The sequence below is a fragment of the Lissotriton vulgaris genome, chromosome 2_1 (assembly GCF_964263255.1).
Source record: "Lissotriton vulgaris chromosome 2_1, aLisVul1.2, whole genome shotgun sequence".
Classification (NCBI taxonomy): Eukaryota; Metazoa; Chordata; class Amphibia; order Caudata; family Salamandridae; genus Lissotriton; species Lissotriton vulgaris.
Window position 1 is genome coordinate 332,524,511 of NC_141687.1, and position 20,021 is coordinate 332,544,531.

General features: G+C 47.0%; 1 protein-coding gene across 3 annotated transcripts in view; it reads right to left on the minus strand.

Annotated features, from left to right (window-relative positions):
• Positions 1–20,021, minus strand: part of ABR (ABR activator of RhoGEF and GTPase) — a 1,286,060-nt gene that overhangs the window by 383,460 nt on the left and 882,579 nt on the right. For all 3 annotated transcript variants that reach the window (XM_086955070.1, XM_086955071.1, XM_086955072.1), the window contains exons 7-9: positions 17,626–17,678; positions 2,409–2,549; positions 1,860–1,990 (exon numbers count right to left, since the gene is read on the minus strand). In XM_086955070.1, coding sequence (XP_086811196.1) covers positions 1,860–1,990; positions 2,409–2,549; positions 17,626–17,678 — 325 coding nt within the window. The remainder of the gene's footprint in view (positions 1–1,859; positions 1,991–2,408; positions 2,550–17,625; positions 17,679–20,021) is intronic.

Genomic DNA, 20,021 nt, shown 5'->3' on the forward strand with positions numbered 1-20,021 from the left:
ATTCAACATGCGTAGCCTATATTAAGGTTTTGTATTTTGAAGGGGATTGTACCAAGTGAGCAGGTAAGCCTGTCATGCTAGCTTTGTCATTGGCAATGTTGTAGGAGGCCCAGAACTCTTTTTTTGATAAGGTGGTAATGCGCATCATGCTGTGGTGCCTATACAACTGTTCATCCCAGACAAGACAACTTACACACCATAAGGAGACAGTAAACTCAGCTACTATAGAAATGTTTCCCAAAAACTGCTATGGCAGCTGCCTGCATAGTTCGGGCGCATATTATGACTTGGTGTTTTCTCCATGTGGGCCAGGATGGTCGAACTATGGTCCTATGGGAAGGTCTTGCTTTGAATGCATGTGCAGAAGCAGACGTTGTGTACCCTTCAGTTCGTTTGGGACCCTTTCCCCACCTACTTTGCATGCAGCTCCAATACAATGCACTCTGATTTCACGGAGAAGGGCTCACCATATCCTCTCTGATAAATGTCTTAGTAAGCCGAGGAGTCAATGAACATGCAAATGTGTTGATTATTTTGTCCAACAATATAAAGCTCCCATGATGGCAAGCCTTGGAATGGGAGTCAGAACAGGTTTTATTACATTACTGGTTTGCTTTCTTTTAGTTCTAAGAAGGACGCTCGATTGGCATGAGTTCTCCATGCACTTGAGCTTTCCATCATGATGTGTTTTATTTTTTTAACAATGTATATGCATTATCACACATGCCCATGTAGGCTTTGTGACGAAGCTAATTGCATGCATCACCACAGATCCACACTCATACATGATGCTGCTGCAGTTATTTTGCATTCCGTTTTAATTTACTATTCCAGGATGGTGGACTCCATCCTTATAGTCCACAGCAGGTCTGTGACCACAGACAGTGAAAAGGTGTCTACAGGTCTGACCGAAAATGTGATCTATAATATGCAATTCTACCCAATTTTAAAATAGTTCTCATTTATTTTACTCTTGATCACACACATCATCTCAGAGGCCCCAATCTCAAGTCTTCCCAGCAACACAGGGTCATAGTGGTGCTGAACATTTAGCATTATAGGCAAAATAATAAAATGACAATACTGTGCAGATTGTAGAGGGTTTGTTATACGAGTGACACATGCCTCATTTAAAACATGATAGAGGGAATGTTGCAATATGCACTCTTAAATTAGGGAGCCGTATAAAATATATATTACCAACACTGATGTACAATGTCCAGGTGCAGGCCACTTAGATACTGGGACTCTGGTATTTCTTAAAAGATTCCTTTTTTTTTAGATCTTTATGAAAACTTAGATGGCCCGTTGGATTTCAATGGTCAAAAGGGAGAGTGCTCCAGATTTCTGTGGCCTTCGAATTAAAAGTGCCGCCTCAGAGTGTTAAAAGCCTAATAGGTAAAGGCTACAGTAAGAACTGATGTAACCCATAATAGAATGGTTAGGAACGGACCAGAGAGAAAGTTAAAAGTATCCACCTCAACCAATGTTACCCAACCACCCAGTGTAGTGTAAAACCTCTACAATTCTCCCATTAATCCACCACTTTCCAATAATCCCCATCCAAAATGAGAAATATCCAACTATTGTCTATGTAAACTGCTGTCCACTTATCCCACTCAACATCAAGCACCTTCTTTCAACTGACAGGCAATGTTAAACACACTCTATCCAATCAGCTCCTGACAAATTGTTCCCAATAAAGATCCATTATTCCAAATCGATCATGTAGCTTCTATGCAGAAATCTTTTTAGAGAATTGACATTATATTCCAGATGGTCTGTATTAGCAGTGATGGCTGTACTATGAATGTACTTCAAACACCGCTTTTAAATTCCAGAAGAGTGCGCATTCTCACCCGCCTAGCCCCACGGCGGTCTTCTTCAGTTTGGCACATAGGAGAAGGTCAGTGAAAAGGAAGACGTGCCGCAATTTCCTCGAATTTTCCGACAGCTCCACCAGGAAGCCATCTTTCACGAGCTGTCGCACCTAAAATGTAAAGACACACTGTGAAGAGACTTCTCTATAAAAGAAAGAGGGACCAGAAAAATAGAAGACTGGGCATAACCGCAGACAAGAGTGAAGACAAGGGGCAAGGTGCCAAAGACCAAAAGTAAGCATTATTTGCAACCACTTTGTGATGTGGTGGATTCAATAGGCACCCGCTTCTGGGGCCATAAAAAACAAACAAAAAAACAAAACAGACTGACCATAGACACAGAGCATGCTGCATCTAAACAATGTTGTTGAGGATGTATACACCAACAAGACAGAAACGCCGAAAACCTCATCTATTTCCTTATAGATTGTTTTTTTCTTTAGAAAGTGTTTTCTGTTTTGTTCAGAATTACTTGCTGAAATGGTTAGCAGAGGGCCCCTATAGTTCAAATTCCTTCTCCATTCTTACCTCTCCCCTGGGTGTAGTTACGGGTGTCCGCTTGTCATCAATGTTCTCATTAATGCTAGAGAGAAAGTTCTGGGATATCCGAAGAGCGTCCTGCAGCAAGGGGTAGTCCGGATGATCAGATGGTGTATGTTTCAGGAGGTCCTGAAATGGAGCAAAAGCACATCATTATTGTTAGAACCAGGGTCTCTAGTTGGCAGGGGTACGCACCGTAGTCCAAGTAGGGACTATCGCTTCCGACAGGGTAGCTTGGCGCAAAGCAGGAAGGCTGAACTTCAGAGGCAATGTGTAAAGTATTTGCGCAACACACACCAATAGTAACACAGTAAAACACGCACAAAAGGGACACCACACCGGTTTTATATAAAAATAGAAATAGCTTTATCTAGAAATTAGGCAAGAGAAAGGGATAAGACTCCATGTATATATATGATCAAAAAGGGGGTCAGTGTAATGTCTTTGGAAAATGGATAACAGTTCTCTTTATTCAGGGAAAAACAGTTCCTCGAGTGCAATAGGTTGTCCCCTGTTCACAGTCTTTAGGAATAATTCCCATCTTGGTTAAGCAGTTCTTTGCATTTAGGGCAGCACAGGGCTGAAATCTGCCTGGGCTCTTCCTCGGTACAATATGGTAATGCTTGGGCCTGGTGCCAGTTGCAGAGGGAATCCCACCAGTCTCCGGCGGTTTGCTAATAGGAAAAAACAGTCCTTGACAGGCCTGTTATTGTGTGCAGTTTTGTCCCCGGTGGCTCTGTGGTTTAAAGCTAGGCCCAAACAATCCCCCACGGCCGAATGTGCACAGTTCCCCTCGAGCTGGCCACCTGATTGAGCCTGTGTCCAGCAGATTCACTCCCCCTTTCTTGCGTAGGCCAGGCGGGACGCCGCGAGCGTGCTCACTCTCAGACCGGCAAACCCCCCCCAGTTGCCGGGCAACGCTCCCCGCCTGAATCAATCCCTGCGCGGCCCTGCTCGGACATCAGCGGGGCAGCACACTGGTTTCCTGAATCTCCCGGGCCGTGGCGGTGATTACGGGGAGGCAGATTTGAATCTCCCTGATACCCGGTCAAGCGTTGGTGAAAGGGTACACACAGTGCTTCCCTTCGGCTTGATGCTGGCGTCACGCGGGATCAGCGGAGGCGCGCTTAAATCGCGTCTTGGTTGCTAGGCAATGCCAGATCCCGCACGGCGTACCAGTTGACGAAATTTAACCCTTTGCAGACTAGTGGCCGGTGGCGGTGATCTTGCGGAGTTTTAAATGAGTTTTGGCCCGGCCCGCGGTGATTTAGAAAGCGTCCAGCGGGGTGATCTGTATAGCAAGCTCCACTCAGGCCGACGGCGGTGCTTCAAAGGGCCATAGGAAGTTTCCCTCACACACACTCGGTGTTGCTGAGGCAGGCATTGGAGAAAAGAAACAAGTTGCTGCCCTGGTGAATGTTGCTGGGGCAGTTCTTTGAAGAGGGAAACTGTTGTTGCCCTTATAAGATTCTGCAAAGGCGGTTTCCAATGAAAGGAAAACGTTGTTGTCCTTAAAGTTCTGCAAAGGCAGTTTTTAGACAAAGGTTTGTAGTCCCATAAAGGCAGTTCAGCCCCTGACATCGCCATAGCCATCCCGGATGGCTACAAGATCACCCGGAGGGACCGCGCCAACAAAACCGGAAGAGGCATCGCCATCGTCCACAGAAACACCATCCGCATCACGACCAACTTCGACGACACCCTCATCGCCGCCGAGCACCTTCACTTCCAGAAACACACTGAACCCAAGACCACCCTCAGAGGTACTCTCATCTACAGACCCCGGGGACCACGCACACAATTCAGCGAAGCCATCGCAGACTTAGTCAGCCCGCACGCCCTCACCTCCCCTGACTACATCCTACTGGGGACCTCAACTTCCACCTGGAGAACAACAATGACAGCAATACCGCCGCCCTGCTGGACAACCTCGGACTCAAGCAACTGGTGAACACCCCCACCCACTACGCCGGCCACACGCTTGACCCCATCTTCTCCTCCAGCAAGCACATCTCCTTCAGCCACTCCACCAGACTACACTGGACAGATCACATCTGCGTCCACTTCAACTTCAGGAGACCCACTACCCTCCACCACCCGCAACAGGTTCCCCGCAGAAGCTGGAGCAAGATCACCGCCGACCAGCTCACCACCTCCCTCAGCCAGAACCCTCCCACCAACACGACGGACCCCAACGAAGCAGCCCGCAACCTCACACAGTGGCTCACCAACTGTGCCAATGATCTTGCACCACTGAAGAACCCTCCCAGCAGACCCTGCAGCAAGAAAACTTCGTGGTTCGCCAACAACCTCAAACTCCAAGAAAACCTGCCGCACCCTCGAGAAAGCCTAGCGCCATGACCAGACAGCAGAAAACATGACAGCCCTCAAGTACGCCACCTGCCAACACCAACAGCTGATCCGCACCACCAAAAGGACAACATTCAAAGAACGACTGGACAACAACACCCACAACAGCAAGGAACTCTTCAGCATCGTTAAAGAGCTCTCCAACCCCAGCGCCTGCAACAATGACATCACACCCTCGCAAGACCTCTGCGACTCACTCGCCTCGTTCTTTCACCGCAAGATCGCCAACAAACACAACAGCTTCGGCGAACAGCCCACGCACCCTACCACCTAACCAGCGCCCCCCACCACCACCCTCTGCACCTGGACCCCGGTCAGCACCGAAGACACCACCCACATCATGAACACCATCCACTCCGGCTCCCCAACCGACCCCTGTCCACACCACATCTTCAACAAAGCCAACTCCATCATCGCACCCCAACTCCGGGACATCATCAACAGCTCCTTCGCATCCGCCACCTTCCCGGAGAGCTGGAAACATGCCGAGCTCAGCGCCCTCCTGAAGAAACCCAGCGCGGACCCCACGGACCTCAAGAACTTCCGCCCCCATCTCGCTCCTCCCTTTTCCTGCCAAAGTCATCGAGAAGACCGTCAACAAACAACTCTCCGCCTTCCTCAAGACTAACGGATCCCTCGACCCCTCACAGTCTGGCTTCTGAGCAAACCACAGCACCAAAACCGTCCTCATCGCAGCTACCGACGACATCTGGTCCCTGCACGACAACGGGGATACAGCTGCCCTCATCCTCCTGGACCTCTCAGCAGCCTTCGACACCGTGTGCCACCGCACCCTGATACGGCGCCTCAGCAACACCGAAATCCAAGAAACGGCCTTGAAATGAATCATCTCGTTCCTCGCCGGAAAAACCCAGAGAGTCCACCTCCCCCCCCTTCCGATCCGCGGCCACCGAAGTCATCTGCGGCCCCACCCTCTTCTACGTCTACATGAGCCCTCTCGCAGCCATCGCACGCCAACACAACCTTAACATCATCTCCTACGCTGACGACACTCAGCTGACCCTCTCCCTCACCAATGACTCCGCCACTGCCAGAGCCAGCCTCCAGGAAGGGATGAAAGACGTCGCAGAATGAATGAAGCTCAGCCATCTGAAACTGAACTCAGACAATTTGAATTTAATTTGAATTTAAAAACATTTGTATAGCGCGCTTATACCACGCGGTTTCATGGCGCTTTTCAGATTGCGAGGTAACAGCAGAAGCAGAGGAAGTTAGACAGCGAAGGCTCGGGAGAAGAGCAGGGTTTTAAGGCTTTTTCGGAACTCTGTGTAAGAGGATGTGATGCGGAGTGCCACAGGGAGGGAGTTCCAAAACGCAGGAGCGAGAACCACAAATTTTGTTCCACCAGCCTTCTTCTTTTTAAATCGAGGGGTGGTCAGAAGTGCCATGTGGGTGGAGCGAAGCTCTCTACCCGGTGTGTAAGGCTTAATGGCAGAGCAAATAAACTCCGGAGCGGTGCCCATTTTGGCCTGGAAAGTAAGGCAACCAAGCTTGAACAAGGCTCGCTCTTTCACCGGCAGCCAGTGTAGTGCCTGCAATAGAGGAGTGGCACGATGGAATTTAGGCAGGCCATGGATCAGGTGGGCAGCCTGGTTCTGCACTAGTTGCAGGCGGTGAATAGCTTAGGCCGGCGCGCCATTATAGATAATGTTGCCATAATCAAGGCGCGAGAGCACCATTGCCATCACTATGATCTTTAGAGCAGGAAGGGAAAAAAAACGGGAAATCTTCCTGATTGTTCTGAGGGAGAAAAAACAAGAGGAAACAACAGAACTAACCTGTGAGTGGACAGAAAGTAGGGGACTAAGGAGGATACCGAGAGTTTTGACTTTGGGAACGGGGAGTGAAGGGACACCAAGTGAGAGGGGCCAGTGAGACGGGGACCAGGGGCTGCAACCACCTCCAGTCAAGACTAACTCCGTCTTGTCCGGGTTGAGTTTGAGGTGGACAAGATGGAAGTCCTCATCCTGGGACCATCCCCCTCTGCCTGGGACGACTCCTGGTGGCCCTCTGCGCTGGGCACCGCCCCGAAGTCCACGGACCATGCACGCAACCTGGGATTCATCCTGGACTCATCCCTCATGATGACCAAGCAAGTCAACGCCGTCTCGTCATCCTGTTTCAACACCCTGCGCATGCTCCAAAAGATTTTCCGGTGGATCCCCACCGACACCAGGAAGATGGTCACCCAGGCCCTCGTCACCAGCCGACTGGACTACGGGAACACCCTCTACACTGGAACCATAGCCAAACTCCAGAAAAGACTTCAGAGCATACAGAATGCCTCTGCACGACTCATCCTGGACATCCCCTGTCACAGCTACATCTCTGTCCATCTGAAAGATCTGCACTGGCTCACCGTCAGCAAGAGGATCACGTTCAGACTCCTCACCCACACCCACAAGGCTCTCCACGACATGGGCCCCAAATACCTCAACAGCCGCCTCACATTCTACACACCCACCCGCCATCTCCGATCCGCCAGCCTCGCTCTCGCCGCCGTCCCACGAATTCGCAAAGCCACCGCCGGAGGAAGATCCTTCTCCTACCTGGCAGCCAAGACACAGAACTCCCTCCCCACCCCCCTACAGCTGACCCAGGACCATCTCTCCTTCAGGAAACAACTCAAGCCCTGGCTGTTCAAGCAGTAGCGACTCCCCTCCCTCCTAGCGCCTTGGGACCCTAACGGGTGAGTAGTGCGCTCTACAAATTACTTGATTGATTGATTGATTGAGTTCTTAGGTTGATTGAGTTCTTAGGTAGATTGTGGAGACACTTCAGTCCTCCCTAGCACAGCAGGATCAGCAGGCAGCTCAACAAGTAGGGGCAGCAGTTCCTGGGAGCAGTCAGCCTCCTCACAAGTGGCAATCCTCCTGGCGCAGCAGTCCTTACTCCAGCAGAGATTCACCGTAGTCTAGCAGTGTAACAAAGATGTGTGGCCAGGACCCTCTTTTTATACCCTACAGTCCAGTTACTGAAAGGTGGTAGAAGTCTCTGGAAGGGTCTGGGGGCAGGGGTTTCTAGAAGAGTCCAGGGATTCTGGGATTTTCCCTGCCTTCCCTGACCTGGCTGTCACAGTGATGAAAGACAGGGCCGTTAAGGCTACAGAAGGTGTGAATCACCACTCCCACCTCCCAACATAGGCAGGCTATCAATATGTTGAGGGGAGGGGGGAGTCAACAGTGCCCAGGCTAAGTGTAGGCAGGGAAGGGTCCACTTTCTAAAAGTGGGATCCCTAAAGTAGTGGTGCCCAAACCCCATATTGTTGGAAAGGGTTCCCCACCCAGAGTCCAACAAGACCAAACATGACAGGCTTATTAGGTCCCAGTCAGAAGTAATTTCATAAAGGGGGTTCCCCAATGTTAACCTATGGAGGGTTAGACCTCACTGCGGTAGAAGGAGCCTGTGGCAGATATGCCAGCGTCACAATGATTTAGGGGAGAGCACCTGCACCTCAGCACTGTTTAGCAGTGGTGAGGCGCCCAGAGGCCTAAGACCAACAACAAGGTACAGTAAACATGGGAGGCAAAAGGGCAAAAAATTGTAGGGGGGGGCACCCTAAGGCTGACAGGTTCAACAATTGTTTACAAAGATCAGCTCAAGTCACAGTAAAATTTAGCCACAAGCCTTTTCTAAATACCACCCTTCCAATTGAAGACAGAAGGTCAGCTGGTCCATCAGCTTAGGAAATTTTAACACAAACTTGTTCACAAAATCGATTCACCTTTAATACAGATTGCAGTGTGTCTAGTTATTCCAAAACAGAGCCCTCTGTTAATGACCGCCATGATCTGCTTCCAATATACAATTCAAGGATTGGGAATGAAACAGGGCTCTCCTATTTGCTTTAATTCTTCCACTTGCCATGCCTAGATTACGCTAGGTGTCTGTGGTAGCTCATATACACATACACACAGCTTTCTCTGTGAACTCTCAAGACAGCTCATTTGAGCCTTTTCTAATCTGGAGGTTGCAACTAGGTCAGTGTAGAAATTAGTAGCTACCAGGTTGCTTGCAGATCTGTGCAGAAACCGCAATCCCCACTGAGCTATTTTAGCTCATTAAATAGAATTTGTTTTCTTCTGCTTCTGTTAGCATTTAGCTTATTTTTCAGTGGGCTAGTGCCTTGCAAAGGCCTATGGGTCAAAGGCAAGGCAGCACACATGTACAGCATGCCTTATTTGTGAGTAACTTCGGCCTACGGTCATGTGACAAGAGTATCAAGTAGGAATATTTATGAAAACCCCGCCAGCCCTGTACCACGGATTCCCACTATATGAAAATGAAACACCTCTGTCAGGGCACCGTTTTCGGGAAATAAAATTGTCCTATCTGTTTAAATCCTACAAACTCTTCAAAACGTTACGTTAATGCACTTCGTTTTTGACTTGAGGCATCAGCATAGAAACCTCCGCGATGTCAGAAAACGGCGATCCAAATGTGAATGCCAAACCGAGCTCTCCAAATGTCGACGAGCGCTTTTCATTTGGAGAGCTCGGTTTGGCGTTCACATTTGGATCGCCGTTTTCTGACATCGCGGAGGTTTCTATGCTGATGACAGTAAATCGAGGGTTGACCAACGGGCTACTCTCTGGAATATAATAACTTCTGAACATTCCCCATCCCCCCCTTTTGTCTTGATAAAGACCCGCCGCGACCACCAACTGGGGCGCATCCTGGGTCGAAACGTCGACGCTCTTCCTTTTGGCCAAGATAAATTCCAGGAATATGGACAATAATTCCTTACTTTCCTTGGAACCTTTACTATGATGAAACTGGCCACAAAACGATAAAAAATACATCGTTCTACACCTTCCCCGGTCCTCCCCCTCCCCCCTTTCTTGAAATATGTATTGATTTTATGTCTTTGTAGATAAGTGTCACTATATGCTTCACACTTGTCACTTGAATCACCACAGTCACTGCACTTGTGTTTAATAATTATTTGCTAGTAATGTAGTGGAATGAAGTAATTCCATTTTACTGTTTCATTGGTTTTTGTTTTTAATATATATAAAAACTTTGAATATCAGAGAGTTCTGCTTGTTTGTGTTTTAGAGCTGCCCTTAGCCTAACCTAAAGAGATTGTACAATACCCAACAGAACCACTTTTTTTGTCAATTGCAGAGAAATTCTGGCAGAGTGCTCGTCAATGTGCAGCAGGTCCGCTGAGAAATTTTGAAATGATCCATTCAAAAGTAAAGAATGGCTCTGGAGAAGTATTCTCAGTCCCCTTCCAGCCCTTTATGAGAGTGTGCCTACTGCCCGCTTAAAAGTGCCATGGAAGGTAAGATGTCACCTCAGACTCAACACCCATGAAATCAATCCCTTCACTGATGACATCAACGCTCACACTGGGCAAACTACATCCAAAATCCTTGTTTTACTTTTTTTACAAATGATTGTCATTGCCTAGAGGTGGGGCTGAAAAAGCTTCTTCAAAAGATGTAATTTAAACAAGGACACAATGAGCATCGTCACCCTAGCACTTGACCCCACCTACTACTGCTGTGTCAGCATCTTACGTTTTCAAGATGCCCCACCACAAGATCAGTTGGAAAACTACGGGAAGAGGAGAAGAATTTGTCACTCAAAGGCAAGTTTTGGAGCAGGAAGAAGCATATGTTTATGTTAACCAGTGACCGACTGAAGTGAGTAACAACTTATGAAGGAGTAGAATAAAGCAGAGAAATAAGAAACATTTTAGCAAAAAATAGTCACCCTAAAAATGGAGAGGTGGTGTATATTTGCTTTGATCATGTGGATTTGCATATCAAGGATGGTCTGGGAAGTGGGCAGTAAGAATATTCTGCATATGGAGATAAGGGTCCATGAGCTAAGCTTCTCCCATCCATGCATACTTTCACTCTTCTGAGCTCCAGAAGTCAGCCCCCTTTCTAATGTTTCAACCTTTAAGCTATTACATATTACTGTAGACTGTGCTTATGCAGGAACATACCATAAAAGCATTTTATGTAATATTTCTGCTCCTGGTCTCTCATTCCCAGAGGGAAAATGCCCCACTCACACCAACCAAAGACATAAAACTTGGTTGATCTTAGGCGGTCTGAATGGTAAAGGTGTCTATCCACCATCTCATGTCTGGTTTTTTTAAATCGGTAGGACAGTATACGGCCTAAAGAAGGAAAGCAATGTACTATATTTTCATTCTTCATAGCTATGTCCCACCAAATTAATAAACAATTGCATTCCTATGCGATCTCTGATCCATCTCTATGAGGAAGCATACTGTATCTTGTTAATACCAGTTTATGGCAAAAGGTGCTTTGCTGGAAAGACTCATCTCCGAAGGAGTGTCTGAGATATCTTCTAATTCAACTACCATAATGGAGCCAACATAGACGGTCTGCTTCCACATACTTTCCTTTGTGTAAATGTAATCGGGCAGAGGAGAACCACTAAGAAGAGCTCTTCTCAGACTGTGGATAGCAGAAGAGAAAACCACTCATGGCAAGTTCTTTGAGGTCAAACCTATCTGTTGTGTTGTCTACGGCTATGACAACATTTCCCTTGAGAGGACAACAGAGGTCACGACCATTAGAAATACCTTACATTGAAGGTGACTGAACAGCAAATGTCTGTCTTAGTAGTACAAAACACATAGCAAGTGATGTAAACAACAGGCCAATCGTGAGACTGCGGAATCTGAACAGTGTGTACAAACATTTTCAAATTAAATGTAGTTTTTTTTGGTTGAAGTCTACCACACAGCACAACTGTCTGGTTTGCTAATGACATCTGGAGGACATTCTAAAGGATTTCCTGGGAATGGATTCCGCTTATGGCTTACCATTGGCTATGTGGTTTGTAACTCGTATTTGCTTCATTTCCATTTGCTAATGACATCTTGGGGACATTCTGCAAGCTTCCCTGGGAATGCATTCCGCCCATTGCTTCCCATTGGCTTTGGTAACTCATTTGCTTCCTTCCCATTTGATGGCTTTATTTGTTTTAGGCTATCCAGCTTGAGTTTGTCCCTTCCCTTGCCCAAACAATATTCAAAGTGTTCTTTCACCAGTACAGAATTTCTGTAAACTGGCATTTATATTGTTCTTATCTTGTCACATTAGCTGTACGTTCAAAGACAGAGGCCACATGTCAGGCTCGGTCTTCTACGGAGCTTGGTGTTTTCTTTCTCTGAATTCAACATGAGAGGATTTATTAGACAATTATGCTGGCTACTCGGGTGTGCTGTATGATGTTTTTTTTTCTAGCATAAACACAAATTAAATATCTGAACAAATGAAGGACATTGTTTTGTAATTCTGGTGTGTGGTGAAAAATATTTTAATACAAGCAAAAGAAATCCATGATCACATTTCCACACATTGTCGTTTGTGCGCTATATACTTTTTGTGCAAATGTTATTTTAATTGAAGCTGTGTTGTCTGTAATGGCAAGGCGCTACCACACCATGCATACTACTCTCTAATCTGCACCACACTGCACTCTACTCTGCACCACTCCACACTACGTCACTGTACTGTACTCTGCACCACTCAACTTTACGCCACTCTACTCTACACCACTCTACTCTACACCACTCTACTCTACACCACTCTACTCTACACCACTCTACTCTACACCACTCTACTCTACACCACTCTACTCTACACCACTCTACTCTACACCACTCTACTCTACACCACTCTACTTCATGCCAATGCACTCTATCCCACACAACTCTACTATGCACTACTGTACTCCATGTCAATACCCTCTAAGCCACTCTAATCTACTCCGCACCACTGCACTGTATGACATTGTACTCTATGCCATTGCACTCTTTGTCACTTCACTCTACTCCGAAACAATCTACTCTACGCCAATTCAATCTACCCTGCGCCACTCCTCTCCACCCTCACTACTCCACACCACTTTACCCAAAACCAATACAACCTATGCCACTGCACTCTACTCTACATAATTGCACTCTATGTCACTTTACTCTGCACCACACTACATCATTGCACTTTACACTAATTCGCTCTACACTACAGCACTCTGACAATCTACTCTGCCACTGAACTCTATGCAACTCTAGTCTGCGTCACTGCACTCTACACCACTTAGTTGCACTCTTCGCCAATACAGGCTATGCCACTACACATATGCCAGTCTAATCTATTGTGCACCACTGCACTCTATAGCACTGTGCTCTACTCCACTTCACTCTATGCCTCTACTCTACTCTATGCCAGTGCACTCTACCCCACTCTACTGTGCACCACTGCACTCTTCGCCACTGGAACTTTGAACTCTACGACACGGCACTCTACAACAATGCACATTCCACCATTGCTCTCTCCACCACTGCACCACTCAACACTACGCCACTCCAAAACTTGGGAGTTCACAAACTCAGGGGCATTACTCACGGTGAAAATAAAATACTATTTGGCATACTAAAACACTTAAATGAAGCAAGGGATTCTTTTTAGATGTAGGCTGAAGCCAGATTCTCAGTGACCTAGGCTGTTTTGAAGTTACAGCATGCAGAAACGCGCCAGGAGGCACTACACCAAAGCCGGAGGCCTTGGCTTGATGGTGAACATTATGGCATATGGCACAGGAAGGCTACAAAATATACATATGTATCAGTCAAATGCAGAGTGAACAGCAAACGGAGAAGGCAATTTGTGCACACCCCTGACTAGTGGACAAAAAGAAACAGGAAGGGAACTAACAAGCAGCCAACTCGGCCCTGTGCAAAAAGTAAAGCACACATGTAGGAACCACATCAAAATCCCAGCATCTACTGGAGAAGCTTTCGCTGCAAAGACACTGACTGCAAACAATTCTCAAGGATGGAGAGCGAGTGAAAGTAGTACTTACAAAGCCCCACACTTGCTCACCAATTACTACTCTCTTTTAAGATGACAGGGCACCCCTCCCCAAGTGCCTTTTTTAACCATCACAATCCTAAATTAATTTGAATGCACACTACCTCAAATAGAAACTGATCAACCGCAATCACACACAATATGCTTGTGAGCACAAGGTGAAAGGGTGTATATTGCAAAGAGTTTGGCAACCATGCTAACCTCATAGATGCGGCGCAAATATCCCTCCCCAGTGCTGCGCTGTCCATTGGATCTAGTGCTGAATGGACGTCCAATGGTCATGCGCAGCACTGGGGAGGTAGTGCTGCCGTCGGCCAACGCCCCGACGCAGCAATTAAGGGGTTAAAACTGCACAAATGTAAACACAAGGGGATGATGGACGGAGTGCTGAAACCTTTCAGACACTCACCCCCAGTCACAGATCGGGTTGATTCTATCATCGTTCTTTAGCTCACTTCGCTACCTCAGTACAGACCCAGCTATAAGCAAATCAGGCTTGACCCTGTGCCTCATGAGAACAGTTCAGCCCGAACTACTGAGCCAGGTCTTCCCTGAACCGGAAACAAGCATTCTGGGACCCGTTTCAGGGTAACACTCCTCATCAGCCAGGCTAGCTTGAATCCGTGGCAAAGTGAGCAAGGGACTCAAAAATGACTAGAAATATTAGAAATTACACAGTGATGCATAGTCTAAAAACTAGAATGAAGTATAAATGGTAAAGACACACTTGCGTTCTATCACAAAAGCTTATATCTAAGCTGAAGCCACAAAGGGAAAGATATTCCTATTTATATCTCTACAGTATTATATTTCCTTGTATCCTCATGATATGCAAAACTACACTGACTGATCAGTTTCCATAGCCACCAGAAAATGAGCACCTTCTTGGTTGATGGCTTCCAACCAGGAAGGGGGTCCTCAGTGTGAGATGGGCTCCTCAGTAAGCAGAAAGCGCTGACTTTACCCGTTCCAGCTTCAACCCTATGGGTTATAGAAAAATTGTTACTTCTATTCATTAAATCATGACTTCAGCAAATGGGATTCGTTCTTTAAGGCTTGATGCTGCAGCAGCAAACAAGACAGTGAAAGAAACAGGACAGCAAGACCTTCACAGGCAGCTTGGGAGCTACAGTGACGGGAAACAGCAAATACCATGACAACGAACAACGTTTTGCCTTTGCAAGGGGGGTGGAACGACAAATGCGTCTGAACCACACAGACGTGCGTACGGTAAAGCGGTGTTGGACTCTAAAGTCCAACGCTTTCCCTACTGTTATGGGGACTAGAGTTTGAAAAGTAGATTATACCATTCCAAAGTCCAGCGCCCCCCTAAGGCAAGTCATTGTAACGACTTGAGTTGTAAATGGAATGCGTGGTTCGGACGCATTCGTTGTTCCATCCGCATTGTTAAGGAACGCGTGGGATAGGAAAGCACAGTTGTGTCATACTGTGACATGCTGTGACATGCTGCGGCCAATGTGCAGTAGTATGAAATCAACTGAGTGGCAGGAGTCAGAGCAATTGTGGTACTAGTGTTAGTTTGTAGCAGCCCTGTACAAGCATTTATAATATTGCCACCCACCCTACCAAATGTCAGTCAGCTGGGACTGATGTGTGAACAGAAAGCCCACTGGTTCAGAGGAGGCAGAAACAAGGCTCCTAGCCAACCTTTAACTCATATGGCAAGCGCGTCTGAAAGGCAGAGGAAGGTAGCATGTCTGACCAGTCTCAACCAGAGCAGAATTTAATGCTGCTTCTGGGGCTGTAGCGGTGATATCCAGAAGGGCAGAAGTTATCCAGACCCAAATAGTCACTTTTTAGAAGTTTACATTAGAAGGCTAGGCTGTCAGCATCGTTCTTTAATTTTGAGTCCTCTTTGAGGGGTAGCCTGTAGTGACCCTACCAGGGAGCCTTTCTCGGGGAGGACAGGAAGGCATCATGAGCCTGCAGTCACAGGATATCAGCACTGAACACGGACCACTGCCACTGCATGGTAGACCCCACTGCCAAAGCCTCACAAACACAACTTGAGGGGTGGGGTCATGAAATGCTATTATATATTTGGGGCTTTTGGAATTGTAGGAGTGAGCTCTAGATTGAGAAATACAAACTATAGAATGTAGAGTTGGTTTTCACATATTACTCTTTTCATATTTTCTGTTTGAAGCGAAGGGAGAGAATTTGCCCAGAATTACACATTTGTTCTTAAAATGCCAAAGTGGGAGTTAGAAGTTAGGTTGAGAGGTTCCAGGGTCAGCAGTTTAGCTTCCACATCTAGTATGTCAGGGATGAAGGCTATTATGCAGATACCAAAAATAGAGCTATGGCCCAGAAACCAGGATTAGAACTGCTACCAAACGTAAGGCGTATAGCCTGTGAAGTTCCTTAACAACTCTGTGGATTCAAGACTAGAATATGTAAGTGGCAGTGCCCTTGCCTTTAGTAAAATCATCACAGGTAGCAAGAGGGACACTCCAGTGTGCTCATACCTAGATGCTAGGAATAGACCTCCAGCTAAGACATGGGCACAGCATACGACCACACACTGCATGCAGAGGTCTACTTGTTCTATGGAAAAAGCTCCTGCCTGCTTACTAGCCGGGAATAGAGATGTAAGGCCAGAGATCCTATCTAGGTATAACTGAAAGCCCTCTTACCTCGATGCCAAGGAGGCAGTTACTGCATAGAAGCCGTGAACTGCACTTAGCTGCCAGGGTTAGGCTTCTTGTCTGGGCTCCTGGTGCCCCATGGACAGAGTGCCTGCATAGATTCAAGCTAGAGGCATGGACATTGACACCGCCTAAAGGACAGGAACAGAGATGCTAGACACAAACAGCTGGGTACAGATAGCAAGTACAGAGATGTAAGGAGCGGAGCTCTGTGGAAATGTTAAGGATAGAGATGCTCCAGGGAGCGCTCAAGCCCAGACCCCAGGTATAGAGATGTCAGGAGCAGAACGCCTGTCCAAATGTCTGGGACAGACGTGCTAAAGACAGAGTTAAAGCCTAAATAGGTTAATTACGGAGATGTCAGGAGCAGAGCTCTTGTGATAATGTCGGGGACAAAGATGCTGCAGGCAGAGCTCAGGCCTAGATGTCTGGAGAAAAGTTAATATGTTAATGTCTGGCCTAGAGATGCTAAGAGTAAAGCACCTGCCCATAACAGCAATGCCATGGAGAGTCCCTGCCTGAATCTCGATGATAGACGCAAGTGTTCTTCACCAAGTACCTTGACTGGAGATGCTAGGGACATAGTTCTGGCTAAATAACAGGGATAGCAATGCTAGGGACCTAGTTCCTGTCTAGATGCCAGGGACAGAGCTCCTGCTTAGAGTCAGCCTTAAAGATGCCATGGATAGAGCGGCTTCTTAGATGCCATACAAAGGGACGATGGGGGAGAGTCTGCCTAAATGCCAGGCATAGAAATGTCAGGGGCAGAGCGCTCATCTAACTTCTCTACATACAGAAGTCGGGGGCAGAGCTCTCATCTAACTGCTCTACATACAGATGTCAGGGGCAGAGCTCATATATAACTGCTTTACATACAGATGTCAGGGGCAGAGTTCTAGCCAGGGTGTAAGTGATAAGAGATGCAAGAGTTACAGCCTGGATGGTGGAGATAGAAATCCCAGAGCCAGTGCTCCTGGCTAGATAGGGTCAAAGGAGATGCTAGGCCCAGTGATACTGTTCAGATGCTACTGACTTGAGACAAGTGGAACTGAGCTCCAACTTTGCTGCCAGGTAAATGGATGCTAAAGACAAACCCCTGTTTCAATGCCAGGCATAGCGATACTTGAGACAGAGTTCTTACCAGGGTTCAAGTGATACAGATGCCAGGGTGAGAACTCCAGACTGGGAGGTGAGGGTAGATACACTAGGGCTTATTCTTTTGTGTAAATGTCCAGGGTACCTCAGACAGGTTTTATGGAATAGTCAAATGCAGATACTCACGTGAAGGACAAGCGTGCTCCGAGTCACACGATCGATGGGCTTGTACAGTAATGCTGTAACGGGAAAAGAGACATTGAGATATGTCAGACAGCAATACAAAGCATCCACTGGCACAGAATGCAGCATCAGTAAGAAGGACAGAGACTACAACCATTAATATCCTGAAACATATAGACAAAGAAAAGGCCTCTATACATAACTATATATGTGTGTGTGTGTGTGTATATATATATATACACACACACACACACAGATTTACACAAACTAGGAGAAAAGTGATTATTGACTAATACTGAGATCTCTACACGCAGACATTAACAAAATCTGGCATGCTAAGAGGCACCAATACACAGACACCAACAAATAAGTCACACACTCGTAGGCGAATAATGAAACAAAAATGTAATTAGGCGCAAAAGTGTAGAGCAAAGAGGAAGACACAACAAACAAACAAGCATTGGAAATGCAATAGGGCTCGCATTGGGAAAGTTTGAGCTATTGGTCTTATAAATGTTTTTTTTTATGTGTTATTTTTTCAAATAGTTAAATTAATAGCTTTGTCATTTACAATGCCAATAGTTATAACTTTCGCAAATGTGACACCTATAGCATTTGTAATGCAACATGTTTTGCATTTACGTGACTTAGATGTATTGATATTACAAATAACAATGAATTAAAAATGTTTTAAATAATTAATACTTAAATAATTAATTTAATTTGTAATGTCAATAGCTTTAAGTTTTGTAAATAACTTTTGTGAAGATTATGTTCAGTGTTTTTTATTGTGACGAAAATCCAAGAACAAAAGTGAAATATTAAGATATTTTTGTGATTTGTAATAAAGCTTGAAAGCTTGAAAACAGCTTGAAACATTGAAAGAACATATTTGAACCAGTGATGCTGTGGTGGTGCTGAGTGATGCTGTGGTTGCGCTGAGTGATGCTGTGGTTGCGCTGAGTGATGCTGTGGTTGCGCTGAGTGATGCTGTGGTTGTGCTGAGTGATGCTGTGGTTGCGCTGAGTGATGCTGGGGTGGTGCTGAGTGATGCTGGGGTGGTGCTGAGTGATGCTGGGGTGGTGTTGAGTGGGCTGTGGTGGTGCTGAGTGATGCTGCGGTGGAGCTGAGTGTTAATATGGTGGTGCTGAGTGATAATGTGGTGGTGCTGAGTGATAATGTGGTGGTGCTGAGTGATGCTGAGGTGGCGCTGAGTGATGATGCTGAGTGGTGCTGTGGTGGTGCTGAGTGATGCTGTGGTATTGCTGAGTGATGCTGTGGTGGTGCAGAGTGGTGTTGTGGTGGTGCAGAGTGGTGCTGTGGTGGTGCAGTGTGGTGCTGTGGTGGTTTTGTGGTGGCATTGAGTGGTGCTGTGGTGGTGCTGAGTGATGCTGTGGTGGTACTGAGTGATGCTGTGGTGGTGCTGAGTGATGCTGTGGTGGTGCTGAGTGATGCTGTGGGGGTGCTGATGGGGAGAGGCAGAAAAAGGAGAGCAGGGAGAAGGTAAAGAGGGAGAGAGGTGAGAGAGGGGGAGAGAGGAGAGAGAGAGGGGGAGAGAGGAGAGAGAGACGTAGACGGGGAGAGAAGAGGGAGGAAAAGTAGAGAGGGAGAGGGAAGTGAGGGAAAGGGAGAGAGGGAAAGGGGTAGAGGGAGAGAGAGAGGGTAAGAAGAGAGGGGGAGGAAGAGAGCGAAGGACGGAGGGGAGAGAGAGGGGAGGGAGAGAGAGGGGAGAGCAGGCAGAGGGGGAGATGGGGAGAGGGAGAACAAGAAAAGAAGTGAAATCTTAACATCTTTTTGTGATTTGTAATAAAGCTTGAAAGCTTGAAAGCTTGAAAACAGCTTGAAAGCTTGAAAACAGCTTGAAACATTGAAAGAACATATTTAAACCAGTGATGCTGTGGTGGTGCTGAGTGATGGTGTGGTTGCGCTGAGTGATGCTGTGGTTGTGCTGAGTGATGCTGTGGTTGCGCGGAGTGATGCGGTGGTTGCACTGGGTGGTGGTACTGAGTTGTGCTGTAGTGGTGCTGAGTGATGCTGCGGTGGAGCTGAGTGATAATGTGGTGGTTCTGAGTGATGCTGGGGTGATGCTGTGGTGGTGCTGAGTGATGCTGGGGTGGTGCTGAGTGATGCTGTGGTGGTGCTGAGTGATGCTGGGGTGGTGCTGAGTGATGCTGTGGTGTTGCTGTGGTGGTGCAGAGTGGTGCTGTGGTGGTGCAGAGTGGTGCTGTGGTGGTGCAGAGTGGTGCTGTGGTGGTGCAGTGTGGTGTTGTGGTGTTTCTGTGGTGGCGCTGAGTGATGCTGTAATGGTGCTGAGTGATGCTGTAGTGGTGCTGAGTGATGCTGTGGTGGTGCTGAGTGATGCTGTGGTGGTGCTGAGTGATGCTGTGGTGGTGCTGAGT